The 20,025-nt window shown below is 41.9% G+C and overlaps 3 protein-coding genes across 5 annotated transcripts; 1 reads left to right on the top strand and 2 right to left on the bottom strand.

Moving 5' to 3' along the window:
- Positions 1 to 273: 273 nt before the first annotated feature.
- Positions 274 to 8,740, bottom strand: LOC115689689 (TOM1-like protein 5). Of its 3 annotated transcripts, none has more exons than XM_056312587.1 (15): positions 8,367 to 8,740; positions 7,977 to 8,194; positions 7,757 to 7,835; positions 7,545 to 7,643; positions 7,344 to 7,457; positions 6,059 to 6,252; positions 5,252 to 5,336; positions 4,418 to 4,503; positions 3,558 to 3,716; positions 3,256 to 3,365; positions 3,017 to 3,164; positions 2,107 to 2,191; positions 1,633 to 1,718; positions 1,063 to 1,221; positions 274 to 838 (listed from the first exon to the last, which is right to left on the bottom strand). In XM_056312587.1, the coding sequence occupies exons 2-15, from the start codon at positions 8,075 to 8,077 to the stop codon at positions 508 to 510; spliced, it is 1,836 nt and encodes a 611-aa protein (XP_056168562.1). In that variant the 5' UTR covers positions 8,078 to 8,194; positions 8,367 to 8,740; the 3' UTR covers positions 274 to 507. The 3 variants fall into 3 exon arrangements, with proteins under 3 accessions (XP_056168562.1, XP_056168563.1, XP_056168564.1); XM_056312588.1 differs by having other exon boundaries at positions 8,437 to 8,740; XM_056312589.1 differs by having other exon boundaries at positions 3,256 to 3,347; positions 8,367 to 8,739.
- An 888-nt stretch (positions 8,741 to 9,628) lies between these two features.
- Positions 9,629 to 13,163, bottom strand: LOC115689690 (GRF1-interacting factor 3). Its single transcript, XM_030615830.2, has 4 exons — positions 12,756 to 13,163; positions 10,877 to 10,953; positions 10,428 to 10,512; positions 9,629 to 10,352 (listed from the first exon to the last, which is right to left on the bottom strand). The coding sequence occupies exons 1-4, from the start codon at positions 12,831 to 12,833 to the stop codon at positions 9,918 to 9,920; spliced, it is 675 nt and encodes a 224-aa protein (XP_030471690.2). The 5' UTR covers positions 12,834 to 13,163; the 3' UTR covers positions 9,629 to 9,917.
- Positions 13,164 to 16,281: 3,118 nt separating this feature from the next.
- LOC115689663 (flavonol synthase/flavanone 3-hydroxylase) lies at positions 16,282 to 18,322 on the top strand. Its single transcript, XM_030615791.2, has 3 exons — positions 16,282 to 16,904; positions 16,976 to 17,303; positions 17,927 to 18,322. The coding sequence occupies exons 1-3, from the start codon at positions 16,438 to 16,440 to the stop codon at positions 18,137 to 18,139; spliced, it is 1,008 nt and encodes a 335-aa protein (XP_030471651.1). The 5' UTR covers positions 16,282 to 16,437; the 3' UTR covers positions 18,140 to 18,322.
- The last annotated feature ends 1,703 nt before the right edge of the window (positions 18,323 to 20,025 follow it).

Genomic DNA, 20,025 nt, shown 5'->3' with positions numbered 1-20,025 from the left:
AAAAGCAGTCAACTTAAACAGACATAAGAGTTCAATAGAATAAGCTATATATATCCTCAAGTTTGGGACTGTGATATAAGTGGGCTTCTTGCAGAAGCCACTCGAACACACACCTCTCTCCTCTTTCATCTTCACTTTACTGATAAAGAAAAAAACAATGGGACCGTGATTAATAAAGCACTCTGTCATGTTTCTTCCGTTGATATTTTCCGTTTTATTCATATCAAGTTCAAGATCACCCATTTGAGGAAAAGAAACTAAGAAGGAAAAAGAGGAAGAAAAATCAGAATTCTCATTCCTCCAGTATTCGAGGCAAACGCTATACAGTAGTTGAAAGTGAATAATCATATATTCAGTCGAATAGCTCTGTGAAAACCTGAATGCTCTCTATACGATCATGTCGCAGCAGTTCTCTTCTTTCACAATACCCATTGGTGGAGTAGTAAAAAAAACCAACTACTAGAATACAGCTATAAGCGAGACTACCGAAGCACAGCATGATACCATTTAACTTTGGTCACTCGAGTTACTGTTCCCACTGTGAGAGCTGCTGCCATCAACGTTCTGTAATGACAGAAACCTCACGTGGCCAGCCACAGCAGAGCCGGCCAACTTGTTTTCCTTGAAAAAATTTTCTCTCTCAACATGTTTTGCAGGCGGAGGCGGAATTGCGATGGGCAAAAGCTGCCCATTGGACTCAGATGACTCAGTGCACACTGGCTGTTTGAGCGGGTGATTTACTTGTCTTGAATTTGATTGTTCTAACGAGTCTAAAGTGTGGCTCCTCATAGAGCTCTCTTCATCTTCAGGTCTCACACAAGTTTTTCCTTTTCGTATCCTGCCATATGTTGTGTTAGACTGGATGAATTCATTTAAACAAGGAAGTCAAAAAGATTATTTGGGCAGCATAAAGTTGACAATCTGATAAGGTTATCTCCCGTGACAGATCCGACTCCTCAAACCAAACCGACCAAGATCCAGGATGCTCGGTCTACCTACCACATAGTACACGCAGAGACGAGTAATTTTTCAAGTAAGGTACCAGCCAAAGAAATAACAAACCTTCGGACAAGTTGTTGAGGCTCTTCTTCCTCATCCGCTTCACAATCTACATTAATTGCAGCCATCCCAGTTCTACCAGAAAATAGCACATCATATCTGTCAAGTAGATTCTGAAGTTGCTCGTTCAGTTCAATTGCCTGAGAAACTGTTTTTTCATCCCTGAAGGAGATGGACATAAAAAGGGAGCGGATCACTTCACCAGACAGTGTTTTAAAGTTAGTTAGAACGATTAAATATTACACCTTTATCTAATATTTTAGTGGTACAACATTGAGGCCCGTGCTCCACACAAGAGGAATGTGCTATATCTATAAAGTTCTATATCAATAATTGGAGACTGTATTTAGGCTTATTAGTGATATAGAAATCAGTGCAATAGTTATTTCAGTGAAAGTGATTCGAGCAATCTCAGATAAATCCAACCAATATGTGGTTATAGTCGTTAACAATGGAACCGGAGGAATGCTGGCAAAACAAAGCTGCAGAAAGCGGGAAAAGACCCTAACTGCGACTATTAGCTACTAGAATAAGAGAAGCAAAATACAAATTGAGGCAGAAAGGAGACCTCACCGAGATGTTATAACAACATGCATCACTTGTTGTTTTTGGAAAGAGCACTGCTCAACAAGATCAAGGGTGAACTCATCCTTGGCGCCCTACAAAAGCAACATAAGCAGTCAAGAGTACATAGGAGGTTTTATTAATAGAGGATGGAGGGAGAGTCTTACTTTTTAGCCAAATCCCCAGCTGCCTTATTTTTAAATACCAAAACTTACTCACTAACCTTAGGTACTTTAGCAAAACTAACTGGTGATACACCACTAATATTCTTCCACAATAAAAATGGCAACAAGAACTTCCAAAAAGACAGTATGAACTCATTCCTAATGAGGATACTCATACTTCCTTGACTAGTAGGGATTGCAGAGTACTTATGAAGAAAGTGAGATGCGCCATCGATTGACCTTCACTGATTAAGCTTGGTTAAAGATTGCAAAGACAATGCGAAATTACACCAAAAAACTTAAATATAGTCAGACTTACCATAGGATGTTGAGTTTGTTGACCATCAACATTATCAAGGACCTCTCTCAAAACTTCCAATGCATTCCTAGCTTTCTGAATGATACTGTATTAAAAAAAAAACAACAAAAAAGAATGAAAAACTGTTAAAGATTTGTTGTCAGGACAAATACAATATAAGTATGCTACAAAGTCTCTTTTTCACTGCCATGAAATCATATGCACATCCCCTCCTCCCATATGGTACATAAATCTTTACATTAATAGGTGAAACCCACGAGCTGGCAGGTAAAAATGCCAATATTTCCAGAAATCTTTCAACAAATCATTATCATTCTCAGTTGATGATGGGTGTCTAACTTTTCACTATGTTTTGTCGCTCAATTTTCCAACACAATGTTTCTGTATTAACATGACTATTTCCGGATAGATATACCCAGAGAGCTTGATAATGTTTTATTATCACGAGTTAGGTGTCCTAAGGTTCTGCAATGACTAGTATATGGCTGCACACTTACCTGGAGAGAGAGAGAGAGAGAGAGAGAGATTTTTTTCGGAGTCTATATTGCCAGAGGGGGAAGAAAAGAGAATCTAATACTGAGGATGGGATCTAGCCAAGGGCAGCTTGTTGGCACTTGGCAGTAGAGGATTGTGAATGACATGGATAGTTCGGACTCAATGCTCCTAAACCGCTAAACTTTACCATGGCAAAAAGGACGCTGAGGGTCCAAAGACTTCTTGAATGAGTTACTGGTTAATCTCATTTAACCCACCCCTACTTTTTTTTAGTCTGAGAGCAACATGTATTTTAGTGTGCATAATTCGCTAGCATAAAATATCCTAAACCCAATGCCCATGACAAGATCCAGTAATAAAAAGAATACATAAGTAGGCTAACAAAAAAAAATTCCTCTTTAAAGTGAATGGTCACCTTGATTCAGGAATGCACTGTACTTCTGGTTGCTGAGAAAGTCCATTCCCACTGGCAAACGCTACCTCCTGATCAGACACATTATTCTTATCTGCTTTTCTAGTAGGATTTGACGTTTCGTACACAATTCCTCGTACAGTAGATTGATCTGATGGTACAGATGGGTGCTGCTGAGGAAACTTCTATACCCTTGAGTTATTCGACAAAAGAAGGCCAGAGATCTTTTGAAAAATATGTACCTGAATTGGATGATTCTGACAACTCTAGAGTGTGCCTATGCTTGGAGTTCTCTTCGTTTTCAGGCCTCGCACAAGCTTTTCCTCTCCGTATCCTGCCATATTTTTGAACTCTGGATCAATTTTGCTCAATCAGGAAGCCCAACAATATTTTAACTCCAAACTATTTATAATGTTCATTCTATCTCCACACAACATGACCAACTTGAAGTAAACCGCCCGGTTGTTAAATAGTTTAGTTTGTGTATGCATCATTTGAAACAGATAGGAGTTACTTTTCAAGCCAGCCAGAGACATGGACAAACCTTCGGACAAGCTGTCGAGCTTCTTCTTCCTCCTCCGGTTTACAATCAGTACAATGTACAGTTGTTCCAGTTCTAGCAGAAAGAAGGGCATCGTGTCTTTCAAGTACCTTCTGGAGTTGTTCATTCAATTCAATTGCTTGAGAAACTACTTTTTCATCCCTGGACAAGATAGACATGAAAACAAAGGATCATCCAGGAAGTGTGTGTGTTGCAGTTTTCAAATCCTTGAAGCAGAACATGGGCTTAGAGTAAATGCTTGTGGAAGATAAAAATCATAAGACATCACATGACTTGACTTTAAAGATCATTATCATTGGGCAGTACTGATATCCCCTTTTGCCACCCATATGTCACACCTAAGGACTACATCAAATGGATGACAATGTGACCAAGCTTGTCATTTATTTAAAACAATATGTAAAGTTAGCTGCAGGAGACTCCAGATTTCCTTAGAAGATATTTTTAACATGTTTACATTCTTATTATGCATCTTTCGCCAGAGACACGGGCTGCAACTCAGACAAAGGCTACAGCGAACACTTTTTCTGACAATCCCAATCAGTGGCGTCTAAATGGATAGAAAACTCATCTTGCTTTGCCTGATACCCCTCCTCTTATCAAATTACATTCGTTGCAAAATTCACTCTTCCTTAGTGAAGGTGGCACACACTTAGTCAGATTAATCCAACAACTGAGCTGTTGCCCTTGCATCCGGACAATAACTTTTGAGCCAATAGTACATTAGAAAAATGCAGGCAACACCACCAATAGAAAGCAGAAAGTAAATGTTGACACTTTCAGTAAATTAGCTACTTTGGTCACTAAAGCGAAAATATAGATTTGGAGGAATAAGGCCTCACCTAGATGTTAAAACAAGATGCATTACTCGTTGTTTCTGGAAAGAGCATTGCTCCACAAGATCAAGCGTGAATTCATCCTTTGCACCCTAAAGGAACAAGACATTCAGTCAAAGTCAGAAATTGCTATTCAATAGTTCCGCAGAAACATTTGGATATAGACTTTCCATGACTGTATCCTTTCAAGAAATTAAGCAGGAAGAGGAAGCAGGTCTTACACAATTTTAAATTTTTTCATAAAAATTCCAACTTCTTCATTAATTTACTTCCGAAGTGAGAACCCTCTAATGCCTTGATGTAGTACACATAGTGTCAGACTACAAGTTATTACCCTAACTAGTGGAAGGACATTTTCTGTATGCTGGCACAGCCTTTTAAAGGGGGTAAAAGTGCGATCCACTGCCATGTCACACATAATATCACATTTACCTCTCAACTTTCCAAAATTGTCATTCGCCATACATGCATGGCCATGCGCCAGCTAGAGAAAATCAAAAGAATTCCAGTTACTATTTATTTTGGCATTCTCACTGCTTGTGACCAGACTAAAAATTAGGCAAGAGCAATCGAATTGTGGAAATATAAGTTAGCTTGCACTTTACTAGTCAAGGAAAAATAAAATCTACAGTGTTGAAAACTTTAAATGCTAGAGTACGAACTCATGCCTCATAAAGATAGTCAAACTTCCTTATCTAGTAGGGTTTATTGGAGATTCTTAAAAAAAATTTTATACCCAATATACATGGTTTCATGAACTGATCACCGTGCTAAAGTAAGAGCATTTTCAAATTAAACAAAAGGAGGTCAATCAAAGATTTAGATATGAGACTGACTTACCAGAGGGTGTTGAGTCTGTTGACCATCAACTGTATTCATGACCTCTTTCAAAACCTCCAATGCATTCCTAGCCTTTTGAATAATACTGTATAGGGAAGACAAAAACTATCAGATCACATGATCTAAGCAAGAGGAAATTTCTCCTTCATAAACCATTTATATCTTTATGTGCATATTATCTGCCAAATGGTATGTATTTTATGAGTCATAACCATCTTTTGAAAAAGCCAAGACATATCTCTCAGCAAGCATGGCAATAAAAAATCTTCCAACAAGTCATAACTATGCTTGGCTTATTAGTTTATCAGGTTGATTTGTCCATAGAGCAGAACAATTTTGATTTATCAGAACTAGGGGTTTGGAGGTTCTACAAGGACTAGACTGCAAGGAAAGTAATAGTCAAAGGCGCACGCGCAGAGAGAGAGAGAGAGAGAGAGAGTAGCCAGGAACGTTCAGCAATCTACTTTCTGAAAGACAGACAGAGAGTCTGAGGCTGATGAGAGGGTCCAGCCACTGGTTATCCCACTACTGGGGTTCACGAGAGATTTAAAGCTCCTGACCAACCAATTCACCTAGGAAAGAAAGCCTTATAATAGGGTGCAAAGACTACATTAATAAGTTACTGATTTCATTCATTTAAACTAAGCAGTATTGCCACTCTGACTACACCAATCAGGTAAAAACTCTTGTCTGTACAATTTGCCAGAACAGTTTTCATGATTTTAATACCTATAAAAGAGGTCCATTAATCAAAGAGATGCATAAGCAGGTTATAAAGAACCTTTCCTTTTTCCAGTAAATAAATACCTTGATTCAGGAATGCACTGTACTTCTGGTTGATGCGGAAGTCTATTACCTCTGGCAGAGGCCTCTTCCCGACTAGACATAATATTCTTCTCTGCTTGTGAAGTGGAGGCTGATGGTGAACTCCCTTTCACTTGTATGACAGATGGATCGGAAGGTGCAGATTGATGCTGTTGAGGAAACTGTACTCCTAAGCTCTGATTTTTCCACAAAAAGAAGGCAACAGATCTTGTGAAAAATATGGAAGTGCATTAGTTAAACAGTTAAATAATCTATTTGATAAAACCTTGTAGCTAACACTACCAATATCTTATCACTTATCAACAGTAAAGCACAACAAACACGCATTGTAGCAAGATCTCTTCAGAGAAATTAGTAGGAGTAGCTACAGCAAAATAATGGAAATAGGGAACAAGAAAAGGGACAAGGAAGTACAATTAGAGAGAATCTCAAAAACAGAGTAAATGTGAGCAGGAATAGGATGATAATGGGGAAATAAAAATAGCTTTAGGGAGTGGAACCTATAAGAAAGAATCAAGGAAATATAACTGGAAGTGTGAGAACTTTGACACAGCGTTGAACCTGCTATTATTCTGACTAGTTTTCATTGGCCAACTAATCCAAGAGCTTGAGCATGTAGAGAACAAAGACAGTTCATATCTAATCATTGCGACCTCATGAACATCATAACGCTATACAATTGATTAATTTTGACGACAAAGTTACAGGCTGTTATGTCCCATCTCTCCATTAAAAATCTAAATAAGCACCTTGAGCAAGATGACTTTGACACGAAAGCAACGTTATACTGCAAGGTCTGAATGTTGTTGCCGCAACATTCATACATTAATAGATTGTGCAAAAGACTATTAGGATCTGAATTTGGGACAGAGAGATAGCAAAATGCTACTATAACTACTTCCCATAAAAAGTAGACTTGTGAGCATCACTTGAGACATTCGAGCAAAACAGGTCTGTTTTAAGGTGAGGGGTCAGTGCCGCAAGATGGTTCAGTTAAATTTCATGTTTTAGATTGTAGGCTCCATCTTCTACAACCTAGATGCTTCAATATATTGCACCCAGTCTTTTAAAGGGGGTAATAGTATGATCCATTACCATGTCGGAGATGAGACAGTTTTCTATAGACCTGAATCGGCAGTGAAATCAAAACCAAATGTCAAGCAGTTTCATTACTACTGAGTTCCAAGTTGGTCCAGATATGTATTGCGTAAAACAAATTTGGAAGAAAAGAGTCCAGGAGGCGAACAATGTTCAAGATCATACTGACCATCAATTCCTGATATGCAGAAAAATATTGAGGGAAGTTCCCCGAAGCGCCACCAAGGGAGGATTGTGTTGCATCTAGCAGATTAAATACCCTCTCTTGTATGGGGAAATCAGTCTGCAGGGTAACTTATATGAAGTAAATAATAGCAGTGAAACTATACGACAAAGGGATGCGATTTTACTCGATCATTGAGATTCAGACCTTTGTCTTCACTATCTTTACAAGAATGGGAAGAATTCCTGATTCAATCACTTGCTTATGAATATATTCACCAATGTTGTTCATCAGCATCTCCAATAGCTGCACAATTAGAACTGTGGTGAATCACCAGTGCGCATCGAGAGAGATGTGGAGAGACTAGCGGTTACCCATAATGAATCAAGTAAGAATCTTTCAAAAACATCTGTCCTTACCATAATTGCATGCAGCTGCGAATTTGGGCTTTTACCTCCCAACCTTTTTTTGATTGCTTTAATGGCATCTTTCGCAGCCCTGCGTGCATGAGGAGCAAAGTCATGTTACTCAAATTAACAAGAAACAACTGGCATTCTTATTGATAACCGAAACACAATGCAGCAACCGACACTACATCGTATTATCGGTGAGAAAAGCCAAAGCACTCAGCAGATATACCTCTGATCGCGCGACACTAGTTCGCAGATCTGAATGTTCTTGGTCCAATCCACCTCGTCCAATTTATCGCTCGTCGCCGCGTTGACGAGGTCAGCTGCCATTCCTGTCGATTTTTGGGGGCACTAAAAGCGAGAGTTCGATGAGTATCTCCAACTTACTCGCCAGGCAGGGAATTCTCAGAGCAGATCAGATCCAAAGGAGTACAAGATGTTGCATCACTGCACGCATAACAACAAGAGTAATTCAAAGGAAAAATCAGATGAAGTAGCTGAGCAGGAGTAATTATGTAGACAAAAATGCAAAACACGCGAGAAGCTGATCAGCATTCTGAAGAAATCATGAAAAGAGCGGGCAATCCGTCGAACGTGCAGAACTAGAAGAGGAGTTTGCCTTGGGATGTGCAGCAAGAGAGGCAGAACTAGGAATGAGAAAGATCTGAGACAAAAGCAGAGTGTCACACGATGCCAGCCAGTGGAACTTTTCAGCAAGTTTCGAGGCGTTCGCTCCGACGCGACGTGGAACGGCGGTGAAGATGGCAATCGCGAGACGATTCTTTGACGGTCACGGTCACGGTCACGGTCACGGTCACGGTCAGAGTCGCGGAATGGAGGGAGTCGCACGGCCGGCGACGGCGGCGGCGGAGACCAGGTGGTACCGACTCCCACGGCGAAGGCGACGGAGGAGTGACAAAAAAAATATGAAAGATTAAACAGGTAGGAACCAAACCAGACCAGCAGTAGTCTAGTCTGTTGAGGCGATGCTGTCTTAAAACATTTTAGATTGAATTTAACTTCTCGGACACGGCAACAGCCGATCACCCATCTCTTTTGTCGGCTGTGAAAGTTAGCGCCCACACCCCACGTGGCACCATTTATTTAATTCTCTTTCCTTTTTTCTTTTTGTTGGTCGGAATTGAACTCTTTCGATTCTAGTCAAATTCCTAGTAAATACAAAAGCAGCTAAAATGGTCCAAATCACAAACGTCGGGCGTTCGTTTAGATCTTCAGTGAACACAACTCAAAGCTTCTGATTCTCATATTTATCCCAACCTCACACTTGCTTTTTTGTTCATTCTCTTTTTTTCTTTTGCCAGTGATGTTTAGTATGAACCATATATAAAGAACAAGGTACTTTCTTTCCTCGTTTCAGTAGGATGCTGTCAAAAGTAAGTTACTGGGCCTTCTTCCAGCCCCAGAAAGTGAGGACCAGCACAGCAACTTAAGTCCTTGATCCAACACGCGATCCCCCTACGACTTCGACCCGATCCTACACGGTAAAGATTTTATCGCGATCTAGGTAGCGCAGCAACAACTCCGCATCGCCTTGCGAAACATAGCTATAACACATACTTGGCTGTTGAGAGGCAGCTTAAAAGTTGCTTCCGGAACTCCCATCTTTTTGCGGCTTTGAGGGCTTCTCAGACCTCAATTATCACGAAGAGGGAGAACCCTCCAACAGCCATCGCTAGAGCACCGAAAGCTACAGACACAAGGCACTGCTCTATCCGAGGAGCCCTCCCACAGGCAGAAGATGAGCACAAGACATGTAAATTACAGTGCTACAATCAAAAACTGCAGAAGAGACTGCTCATCTCTCATCGGGCAGATACTACTCGGCTTGTCTATGATCTAACATCGACATCGATATCGATATCCTCAACATCACAATCCATTCAGTCCCCAAGAACAGCAGGAACAGTGGCCAGGCACGGGCTTCCCATCACTGTCATGACAAAACTTCGCTGCACTAAAGTAGCAGAGACATTGCACGACCAATCTCTTGCAACACAAAACCCCTAACTCTAGTTCTCGGATCAAAAGTATAAAAAAAGGGAAAATTCTCATGTCTAATGTACTAAAGAAGATCAAATAGCAACACTAGGTTCCGATAAATCTACTATCAACAGCCACTAGTCGCTCATGCAAGCACCCAAAGAGCCTATCACTTTGCCTCCTCAGAACCCTTCATGAGTGATGATTCTCCATCGCCACCCTGATGCCCAGCTGCTGTGTTGCCCTGACCACCAGCACCAGTTGTGTCAGAAGCATCTTGCTTGCTTCCTCCACGTGCGTCACTTGGACCTGAGGATGGATGCGGTCCTCCAGTGCTTACACCTCCCAAAGTAGTCTCCGTGTTCATGGAATGAAGGCCATTGCTGGGCCCCACCGGTCTCATGCCCATTTGACCCTGGAAGGCCTGCTGATGTTGCTGGTGTAACTGCTGCTGCGGGTCTTGCAACTGATGGGGGCTACCGAATTGCAATGGCACCTTCGAAGGAAAAAGACCTGGCTGCTGAGCCATAGCAGCAGCAGCAGCAGCTGCCTGAGGATGTTGCATGAAATATCCACCTTGTTGCATCACTGGATGAGCAGCCATCTGTAAATGCCATTTGGTAAGCATATAAGCAGGGAAAAGATAATCATTAAGCAAATTGACAAGATAAATAACTACCTGGGGAGGCATTGGTGGTGCCTGTGGCTGGGCATCAGCAATTGCAGCTAAATACATCAAATTCTTTTGCAACTGAGCTTGGTACCTGAATCATCAAGCTACATTGAGTCCACCGATGATGCCCAAGAATACGAACAAGGCTATCATACAGGCACATGCATATACCCATCCAGCCAAAGCACACTTACAGAATGAATCCTGATCAGCCAGCTGCACATACAACTCGGTGTACTTCCTAACAAACAAACCGAGACTGAAGAAAAGCTCACACATTCACGTGCATAAATCGGTCCTGAGCCACCTACCCAACAGCATGCATATGTGTGTGCGCACAACCTAGACCTTTACCCTCTTTCCTTCTATTTTTACCAACTCCCCCCTTACATACACATATGAGAGAGAGAGAGAGAGAGACAGAGAGAGAGAGAGAGAGAGAGAGAGAGACTTACTGGGCACACTCAGCGAGTTTGCCAAGATTTTGATTGTCCAATATAGCTAGAATTAACTTCTTGTTTTCATCGAGATACTACAATTATGCCCAAGACAAACATAAGATGATCTAGAAAGTCAGTATATAGATCACGATATCAACAGTACTGAATGATGCGAAAGTAGAGACTCAGATTCTGATCAAGTGACCATGTATAATGCTGTCTGTCTAACTTAAATGAGGTCTACTAGCCATTATCTGGTATAAATCTGTACAGATGATAGCTAATTCTCCATCTTCTCTATATTACCTTGCATAGGACGATATTAAGTACCATGACAATAGGATTTCACTACATAGTATACCCATTAATTATGTACATTGCATGTACTATTTATCATATACTACTAATACTATTGATTCTCCTTCACACGTGCCAAACCTGCGAGGAAAACAAACCTCTACAGGCCACATACAATGTTACTGATTATTCATGATACTATAGGACCTATCATCATGCAACAGAATCACAGAAAAGAAGAAAGCTGATGAAGAATCATGAAACCACACATAGCTGAAACCACATGCAGGACATACACACAGAGAGAGAAACAAAATTCAGCATTTACTCAGCTAATCGTTGTAAAAGTCTATTAAAAAATCACACATTATGACTTACCATAATATCATAAGTATGATAATACTATGTAGGAGTCTAGACATATGGGCATATATCCATGACCATGAGTAAATTGAGTTCTTTGCATAGGTGATAGGTCTATACATCCAAACACAAAAGTGGCTTACACTACTATTGGGTGTCAATATCTTTGCCAACGATGGTATTTGAAAAACCCATGTACAACACTTATGATGTAGACAAAGTCCCAAGTCGGGGAGCTAAGAAGATATTTTGGAGCATATAAGGGATTGGGGCAAGCTAGCTTTTTGGGATGAGTTTTTCCACCCTTGTAACGCAACAACTTAGTTGCACAAGCTTTGCCATCCATTGATACAATACAGTTCAATCTTCATGCATACTTCATGTCTCTGATCCATAGCTAGAAACTATGATATGTGAATATCATCAGTTCACATGCGGCATGTAGATTGGCAGACATAGGAAGTGAGGACTCACGCAAGAAGGATTTGCTATTGGCTAAGCAAACTTGCCATCGATTACCATCTTACATAGTTTACTAAATTACTAGTTGAAAAAGAATAAAAAGCTTTAATACTAGATGGGTGTATTAAAATCCACTTCTCTGTTTAGAAGAATGAAAATCCCTAGTTAGCACTAGACCGATTGCTCCCCATTCCCCCAACAGTTCACTATGTAGAAAGGAATCGATCTAGTAACCGATGGTCTGGCGATAGATCACAGAACACTAAGAAATGTGGTATCTAAAGAACCTAGCGTAAATCACATCGAGTGACGAAGCTAGAATCTAGATTGGCTTAGCCTCGCACGAAGAGAAGGAATCCAGCCATTCTAAGCACGTCCGAGCTATTCACCTCGCATTTTAATGGTCCCAGACTTAAATTACGAAAGACATTTGTAAGCATCCAATCCACTAACCTCAAAAGGGTTTCATTTGCAAGTTTCGGCCCCCCTAGGAGTTTCCCAAAGTGCTAATTGTTCATTCAAGCTACACCCATGACGTCTCGAACTAAACTAACAAAGCCATTCCAAGAGGGTCGTCACTTCACGCAAGACTGTGAACACAAGTGAAGACGAGAGAGAGAGAGAGAGAGAGAGAGAGAGAGAGAGAGAGAGAGAGAGAGAGAGAGCAAGAAGGAGCAAACGACGGTCCGTTCCGTTCTTACCCCAAGCAACAAAGAAGGAGGCGATTCGATTGGATTGGGGGGGAGGAAGAGGGGGAAAGCAAAGACGGTACCTTTTGAATCTGCTCGGTGGTGATGTTGGTGGGCGGAAAGGAAGGCAAGACGGAGATCATCTGCGGAGGCTGCTGCATCTTTCGCTGGCTCTACTAAACACTCCCAAACGCGTATCAATCGATGGAAGGAACCCTCCGAAAACCCTAGCGACCGGAAGGAAACCCGACCCAAGAGGAGCCCGAGCTCGAACGAAGAAGAAAGACGACACTGATACCGAGATGTGAAGGGGGGCGATTGAGAAGAGTGGACAGGAGAGGAGGCGGCTTCTTCTGCTCCCTGCTTTTCTCCGACTTTTCTTCGTCGTCGTCGTTGTTGTTGTTGTTGTTTTATTTATGCATGTCGAATGTTGTTCCTTTGGACCGACTCACACACCATTGACGACCCCAAAAACTCGACAAAACCGGAGGAGACGAGAAGCGAAGGAGGAGACAAACAAAAAAGCCAGAATAACCCCCATTCTTTCTCCCTTTCTCCCGTTACGATTTTGCATACAAGGGAGAATTTCAAATAAGAACCGTGAAATTAATATCGTCTTCTCCACACAGAAAAAGGGTTTGGAATGGATCTTATTTTAAAATAAGTAATTTAATCTCAAACAAGGACTTTAAAGTAAAGTTATTTTCTTCAAAAAAAAAAAGGCCCAGGGTAAATGTTAGCTCGAATAAGGGCATGAAATGACTAGCTTAGTCTCGGACTTAAGATGGGGACATTTTCTCAAAATAAAGTCCGTGCTGGATCTTGTTTCAAATAAGTCTTCAGAATAATCAACTTAGTCTCAAATAGGGACCCGAATTCATCGGGCGGTCAAATCTTTGCCGGCGGGCTTGCACACGTTTGTTTCGACGGTAAGATGGCAACATCAAAGGCAATTTTGTTCAAACTTTAACCCAATTTAAAGAAGCCCCGAATTGAAGCTAGGGTTCTTCGAGATTCTTCTTAGGGTAATTTTCATCCTAACATCAGTGACGTAGTTTCTTCGTTTCGATCGTATCTATTGTTCTTGGTTCGCTGATGCTGCCGCTGGAATAAGTACATGAGTCACACGTTTAAGCTAGGCCGGGGAGTCTGGGCCTTTATTTATTTGAGATAAGGTTCACTCTATGGGTGTGTTTGGTTCAGCATTTACAAAGGATTTTAGGACCCTAAAGTCCCTTGGCAAATACAAATGGTGTTTGAGATTTTTTGAGGAAATGCAATTGCATTTTCAAAAAGACTTTAGCCTAAGGCAAGTCCGGAGGTATTATGGAATGTTGCATTTTCCGAAATGCAAATAGACTTTTTTTTCTTCCAAATTTGCCCTCGCTCAACTTTTAATATCCGAAAATGTCCTTGAAAACCCTATCTTTACCTCAGCTGTCGATGAGCGGCCGGCAAGCCACCACCACTCTTGCTTGAGGTCACGTGACCTCAAACTACCTAGCCTAAGGTCGGGTGATCTCACATGAGGCTACCCGGCAGCTAGATCTAGCTGCCATCGGCCGATTTGGCTCGCCGATAGCAACTAAGCTGGTAAATAGCTTGAGATTTAAAAAAAAGAAATTAGCAAAGGTCATTTACAGAGTGTAGTTTTTACCAAACGACATTTATGCCAAAAATTGTTTCCCAAGGTGTTTTTAAAATACACTTAACAAAATATTATTTGCATTTTGAAAAATTCCTTAATTCCAAAGACGTTTTTTTTCAAAGGCATGTGCTTAAAGCCAAACTAAACGCACTTTATATTGCCATACTACATACATTTATTTAAGGCAAAATTCACTTTGATGAGACGATCCAACGTCAAGCCCCTATTTAAAATTTCCTAAAATGTGATTTTGAAAATCTCTCGTAATCAAGTAATCAATTAACGATGTGACATAATCGTGTAAGATCACTGTCATGTCTCTTAATGGAATGATGTACACGACGAGCCAGTAAAACAAACGAAACATCTTAACTGGGCCTGCGAAGCCCAAATGTTGGATGAGGAGCCGAAGCCCAAATCTTAGGTGAGCGGGCCAAAGAATGGGCCCATAACGTTAAACAGGCTTGGGCTTGATTTGACCAAAAACCGCATCAAAAGAACTCAAATTGCAAACCTGGACTTGACCAAAAGTCGCAGAATCGATCAGGGCCCATCTCAGTACTCTCCATTTATTTTATTTTTGTGGTCTTTAGCACAACTGCTTTTTAGCCCATTTTATGGCAAGGTCGAATGGAAGAGAGCGTAAAGGCTAACGCCAAACAGCCTCCTCAAGCCGAATTGCCAAATCCGTAGATGTGTGGATGGCATCATTCCTACGTCAGTTCCATGGCCAAACCTTGTCAAAATAGTAAGTAAATAGTATTTAAGAATGAAGAAGAGTGCCCATGTTTGTCGCACCCCCACTGAAACTGCTCTCAAATCCCATTAAAAGGGATTGGACAAAAGTGACCGAATGCGGTGCGCCATGCGTATCCATCATTTAATGGCCACCGGGAAGTCGTTCCGCAGCGGGAGCGTTTCCCAAGTGAGCCAGGTCATTTCGCTGACTTTAGATTTTGTTTGTTTAGGAGAAAATGAATGATTCGGAAAATATTTTTATATCAATAATAATTTATGTTTCTAAATGTATTCGTGAATGATGCAAGCTTTTTTGATTCGTTCACTTTTGTAAGAGGTATGGCACATTTTTTGCACGAAACGAATGGAGTCTTAACCTTTCTTCATTTTGACGGCATTAATGAATTTGAAGATTTCCCCTCTCTAATTAATTCGACAAGACACTCATTTGCGATGGTTTCTTTCTTTATCACAGGAAACCCTAAAGTGTATTGAAGATGCAAAACCTATGCAAATAAGAAAAAGGGCTCTACAAAAAATTGGCATATCAAGTGATGTGACAATTCGACCAGATGAAAAAAAAGAAAGAAGAAGCAATGTGACGAGCTATGTCGACTCGTGGCGTACGGTGTCGCGAATCATTCGCCGACGCGTGTAGCGCATGAACTGTTAGTCCGAGACGAGTCGGACAACATAGAAGAAGGTCGAGAGTTGCACTGGGTGTCGAAATGATGAAAAACACAAGCTTGGCGTTCATATGTTACATCACTTTAGCATATAGCTTGCCGTTTCTTTTTCTCGACTCAAAACTTCTAATGATATGCTGTACGGTTCCTGAATTTTGCAATTTCACAAAAAGACAAGACGACGCGGCCACACCGTTTTATCAAGGGGGGTGGAAGCAAAAAGGACGTGGAGGAAATGAAATGGCGAGTGTGGTAGGGTTTGGGGCATCGTGGAGGTTGTCACTTATCAGAGCATTTCCACAAAAATCACAGCAAAAATCGATAGGGGGATTGGATGGTTTGGGTTTTAGGGGCACTGGGCGGGGAGGGAGGGGGGGCAAGTTGGTAGCGCTAAGCAGCGATGCAGACGCGTCCACGTCCACTGCATTCCATTCGTAACCAACCCCGCCCCTCTCCTTTCCACCATTATATAACTCCCAATGTAAATGAAACTCTTGTTTTTCTTACCAAGGCGGGTAAGTAACGTAGAGCTCCCGTATTCGCCCCCCCCACCCCCCCATTCACGAGATTAACACTGTCCTTCCTCGTGAACCGCCCCCCTTCCGGCCTCTTCAGAGTTTTCCATAAATAGAGGAGGAGGAGCTGCTCTGTGTTTGTTTGTGTGAACGTCTGTTAAACGTAATTGACGGTTTCATGGAGGTGGAGAGAGTGCAGGCGGTGGCGTCCGCGCTTATGAAGGGGGAGACCATCCCCGCCGACTTCATCCGGCCGGAGCTGGAGCGCCCCGCCATCACCACCCACAAGGGCCCGGCCCCCGACATCCCCACCGTCGACCTGAGCCTGCCCGACCGCGAGTCCGTGGTGCGGGCCATCGCCGACGCCAGCGAGGAGTGGGGGATCTTCCAGGTGGTGAACCACGGGATCCCCGCGGAGCTCATCTCCCGCCTGCAGGCGGCCGGGAAGCACTTCTTCGACCTCCCCCCCGAGGAGAAGGAGGCCTACGCCAAGCCCCCCGGGTCCCAGTCCGTCGAGGGCTACGGCACCCGGGTCTCCAAGGACGTCAACGGCAAGCGGACGTGGAACGACCACCTCTTCCACAAGGTCTGGCCTCCTTCCACCATCAACTACCGCTTCTGGCCCACGAACCCCCCAAACTACAGGTGCGTTCGCTGTTTACAACAGGAGCTGCTTTTATTGCATGGCGTGAGGAATAAGTAACCTGTGCATGCAGGGAGGTGAATGAGGAGTATACCAAGTGCATGAGGGAGGTGGCGGACAAGCTGTTCCGCTGCCTCTCCCTGGGGCTTGGCCTGGAGGAGACCGCCATGAAGGAGGCGGTCGGCGGGGAAGAGCTTCATTACAACCTCAAGATCAACTACTACCCGCCCTGCCCCCGCCCCGACCTCGCCCTGGGGGTGGCCGCCCACACCGACCTGTCCACGCTCACCATCCTTGTGCCCAACGACGTCCCGGGCCTCCAGGTCCTCAAGGACGGCCGCTGGATTGACGCCAAGTACATCCCCAACGCCCTCATCATCCACATCGGCGACCAGATTGAGGTCTCTCCCCCTCTCTCCCTAGAAACCGATCTGCGGTCATTAATAGCCTCAAGGGAATGCCATTAATTGTCAGATCAACCGTACATCAAATTCAACTGAGTTGTTTGTGTTTTGAACACCGAATTTCATAGATGGCGATGCCGAGCCAATGTTGATGTAGGTGCACCTAGCGTTATTGTATCGTAAAACTTCGCCGATTGGATCTGTCGCATCCGCTTTAACTTTAGGTTTCCTTTCCTTACGCCGGGCGTATGATGTCGACATGAGGTGATGCAAATCGCATGATTTTCCTGTCACTCTTTATGTATGAAACCGGATACCTTTTGTCTTTGAAGGCCCACAACTCACTAAAGCGTCCGCACGATGCCGGCCCATGTGGCCTCACTTCAAGATTAAACATCGCTAGTGCATTTTGCACCTCTTAATCGCACAGGGAGTAGACAAATGATCTGAATCTGGATATTTATAATAAATTCGAGTCGATTTCGAAATGTAAAGTCGTAATTTTTCACCTCGGGTTCAAGCCTCCTAGGGATGAAAAATTAGGGCTTTCTTTAATAGTTACTTATGCCATCGGTAACTCGAGTTTTCTCTTATTCGGGTCATTTGTGTGGCTGTTGTAGATCCTGAGCAATGGACTCTACAAGTCAGTACTGCACAGGAGCACGGTGAACAAGGAGAAGGCGAGAATGTCGTGGCCGGTGTTCTTGGAGCCGCCGGAAGAGTGGGTGGTCGGGCCTCTGCCTCAGCTGCTCTGCCCGGAGAATCCCCCGAAATACAAGGCCAAGAAGTTCAAGGATTACATGCACTGCAAACTCAACAAGCTTCCCCAGTGAAACTCCCTCGGCGAGATCATCCTCCCTCTACTCAATCACGAGGAAAAAACTACTTTTGTTTGCTTTCGAACGCCGTGGTCGCCCATTTCTGCACTTAGAATTTATTTTCCAATGTCCTCTATTGCGTTAGTTCTATTTTGAGTTGTGTTTGACATCTCAATCGATAATAATGTGTTTACGCTATATGCTGTCGCGTCACTTTTGGATCGTCACATTTTTCCAAAATAGATTTTACAAGTTGCTACACTATTTCTTTAGTCCCGCATACGTATGAATATATTAATACCTAAGCCACTGGCCTTAGCCGCTAGGGCATGTAATGATATATGCTGGAAAATATGTTCGAACACTCATGGAAAAGGACAATCAGAATTAATCTTTCAATTAGTGAGGGGAAAAATGTAAAAGAAGTGCTAAATCTTTTCAATTAATGCCAATTAATTTCTAAACCTTTGCATTAAATTCGGTCCTTAAACCTTGCATTTGTGCCAATTCAGCCCTAAATCTTTGGTGCCAATTGTCAGAACCTTGCATTGGTGCAATTCATTCAGTCTAAATCTTTTGCATTTATGTCAAGTTTAGTCATTCTGGTTAATAGCTATTCACGTGTCGAATGACTGAATTGACACCAATGCAAAAGGTTTATGACTGAATTGGCACAAAAAAAAAGTTTAGGACTGAATTGGACAAATCAAAAGGTTTAAGATTGAATTGGCATCAAAGGAAAAGGATTAAGACTGAATTGGCACCAAAAAAAGGTGTAGGACTGAATGGCATTAATGCAAAAGGTTTAGAACTGAATTGGCACAAATGCAAAAGATTTAGAACTAAATTGGCATCAATGCAAAAGGTTTAGGATTTTTTTTGACACTTTTCTCAATTAGTGAGAGTGGAAGATTTTAATGTATCGTCACAAAGGCTGTACATGAGAATATGTTTGAATGGTTGTACATCTACTTTCTTTCCAGACTTTATGGCGACTCAAATGGTAAATCTGATGGTAGCTTTGCGCATTGTTTTGTCAATAAAATTCCTCTTTCTACTCTTGAAGAATAACCTCGAGTCATACGAAATTGAAGAACGCTATTGTTGTAATTTATCTTCGAGTTTGAGCCTGTTGAAAGAACTTTATCCAAATTGAACTGTGAATAAATTCGTTGGTTTTGATATTTCCATAAGTGGTTGGACTTTGACCGTGAAAGAAGGAAAATTTTGTACTCGGATCGCATCTTGGAGAAGTCTAACTTTGGTCAGAAATAATCAATTCCTAATTGACGTGCGTGGGCGCGCCGTTGTTGACGAATGTAAGTAGAGGAAAATTCTTTGAGAATTACGTCCCGGGCGTCTCCTTCGGGAGTGAAACCGGAGAAGAACACGAGTGATTTGGAAAAATAAATATAAAAAATTCAAAATATTATTAATAAAAAGAAATTTTGTGTAGCTTTAAACGCATTTCTGTTCTTTTTCTATTCTAAGAACAAAAATTTTGGGCAATTACCAAACGCCTTCAAATGCTTAGAAATTGTTTTGGCACGATAATAAAAAGAATCATTTTTGCCGAATCGATTCGACACGAATGGTTGCCATGCGGCGTTGGTCAACAAATTCTTAGTGGTAAGATTTTGTTTAATTCATTCGTGAGATCGAGAAATTATTTCATGAAAAATTGTGACGATTAAACACTATGAAATTTATCGAGTGTAATTAAGAGCTAAAAAACCCCAAAAATATTTGAATAACCTGAGTGTGGTCATAATCTCTATTGTATTGCTTGATTTATTGGGAAGTTTTATACTGCCCAAGTGTATAGGTAGACTCACAAATATGTCGCGATAAGGTAAATAGTAAAACAAAGGATAGGACTAATAACAAAAATTGCAAAATCA

Source organism: Syzygium oleosum, unplaced genomic scaffold (assembly GCF_021117445.2).
Source record: "Syzygium oleosum isolate NSW1041296 unplaced genomic scaffold, Sole_v2.1 Sole_v2.06, whole genome shotgun sequence".
In the NCBI taxonomy this organism is placed as follows: Eukaryota; Viridiplantae; Streptophyta; class Magnoliopsida; order Myrtales; family Myrtaceae; genus Syzygium; species Syzygium oleosum.
This window is presented reverse-complemented; position numbering and strand designations above follow the sequence as displayed.

Excerpts from the sequence above, each read along its gene's own strand:
- LOC115689689 (XM_056312587.1), bottom strand. The coding sequence starts at position 8,077 with ATGGCAGCTGACCTCGTCAACGCGGCGACGAGCGATAAATTGGACGAG. Across the intron at positions 6,253-7,343 it reads CTGCATATCAGGAATTGATG|AGCTTAGGAGTACAGTTTCC; the intron begins GTCAGTATGATC and ends TGGAAAAATCAG. Across the intron at positions 1,222-1,632 it reads CATGTTGTTATAACATCTCG|GGATGAAAAAACAGTTTCTC; the intron begins GTGAGGTCTCCT and ends CATCTCCTTCAG.
- LOC115689690 (XM_030615830.2), bottom strand. The coding sequence starts at position 12,833 with ATGCAGCAGCCTCCGCAGATGATCTCCGTCTTGCCTTCCTTTCCGCCC. Across the intron at positions 10,513-10,876 it reads AAACTCGCTGAGTGTGCCCA|GTACCAAGCTCAGTTGCAAA; the intron begins GTAAGTCTCTCT and ends TTGATGATTCAG. Across the intron at positions 10,353-10,427 it reads CACCACCAATGCCTCCCCAG|ATGGCTGCTCATCCAGTGAT; the intron begins GTAGTTATTTAT and ends TGGCATTTACAG.
- LOC115689663 (XM_030615791.2), top strand. The coding sequence starts at position 16,438 with ATGGAGGTGGAGAGAGTGCAGGCGGTGGCGTCCGCGCTTATGAAGGGG. Across the intron at positions 16,905-16,975 it reads ACGAACCCCCCAAACTACAG|GGAGGTGAATGAGGAGTATA; the intron begins GTGCGTTCGCTG and ends CTGTGCATGCAG. Across the intron at positions 17,304-17,926 it reads ACATCGGCGACCAGATTGAG|ATCCTGAGCAATGGACTCTA; the intron begins GTCTCTCCCCCT and ends TGGCTGTTGTAG.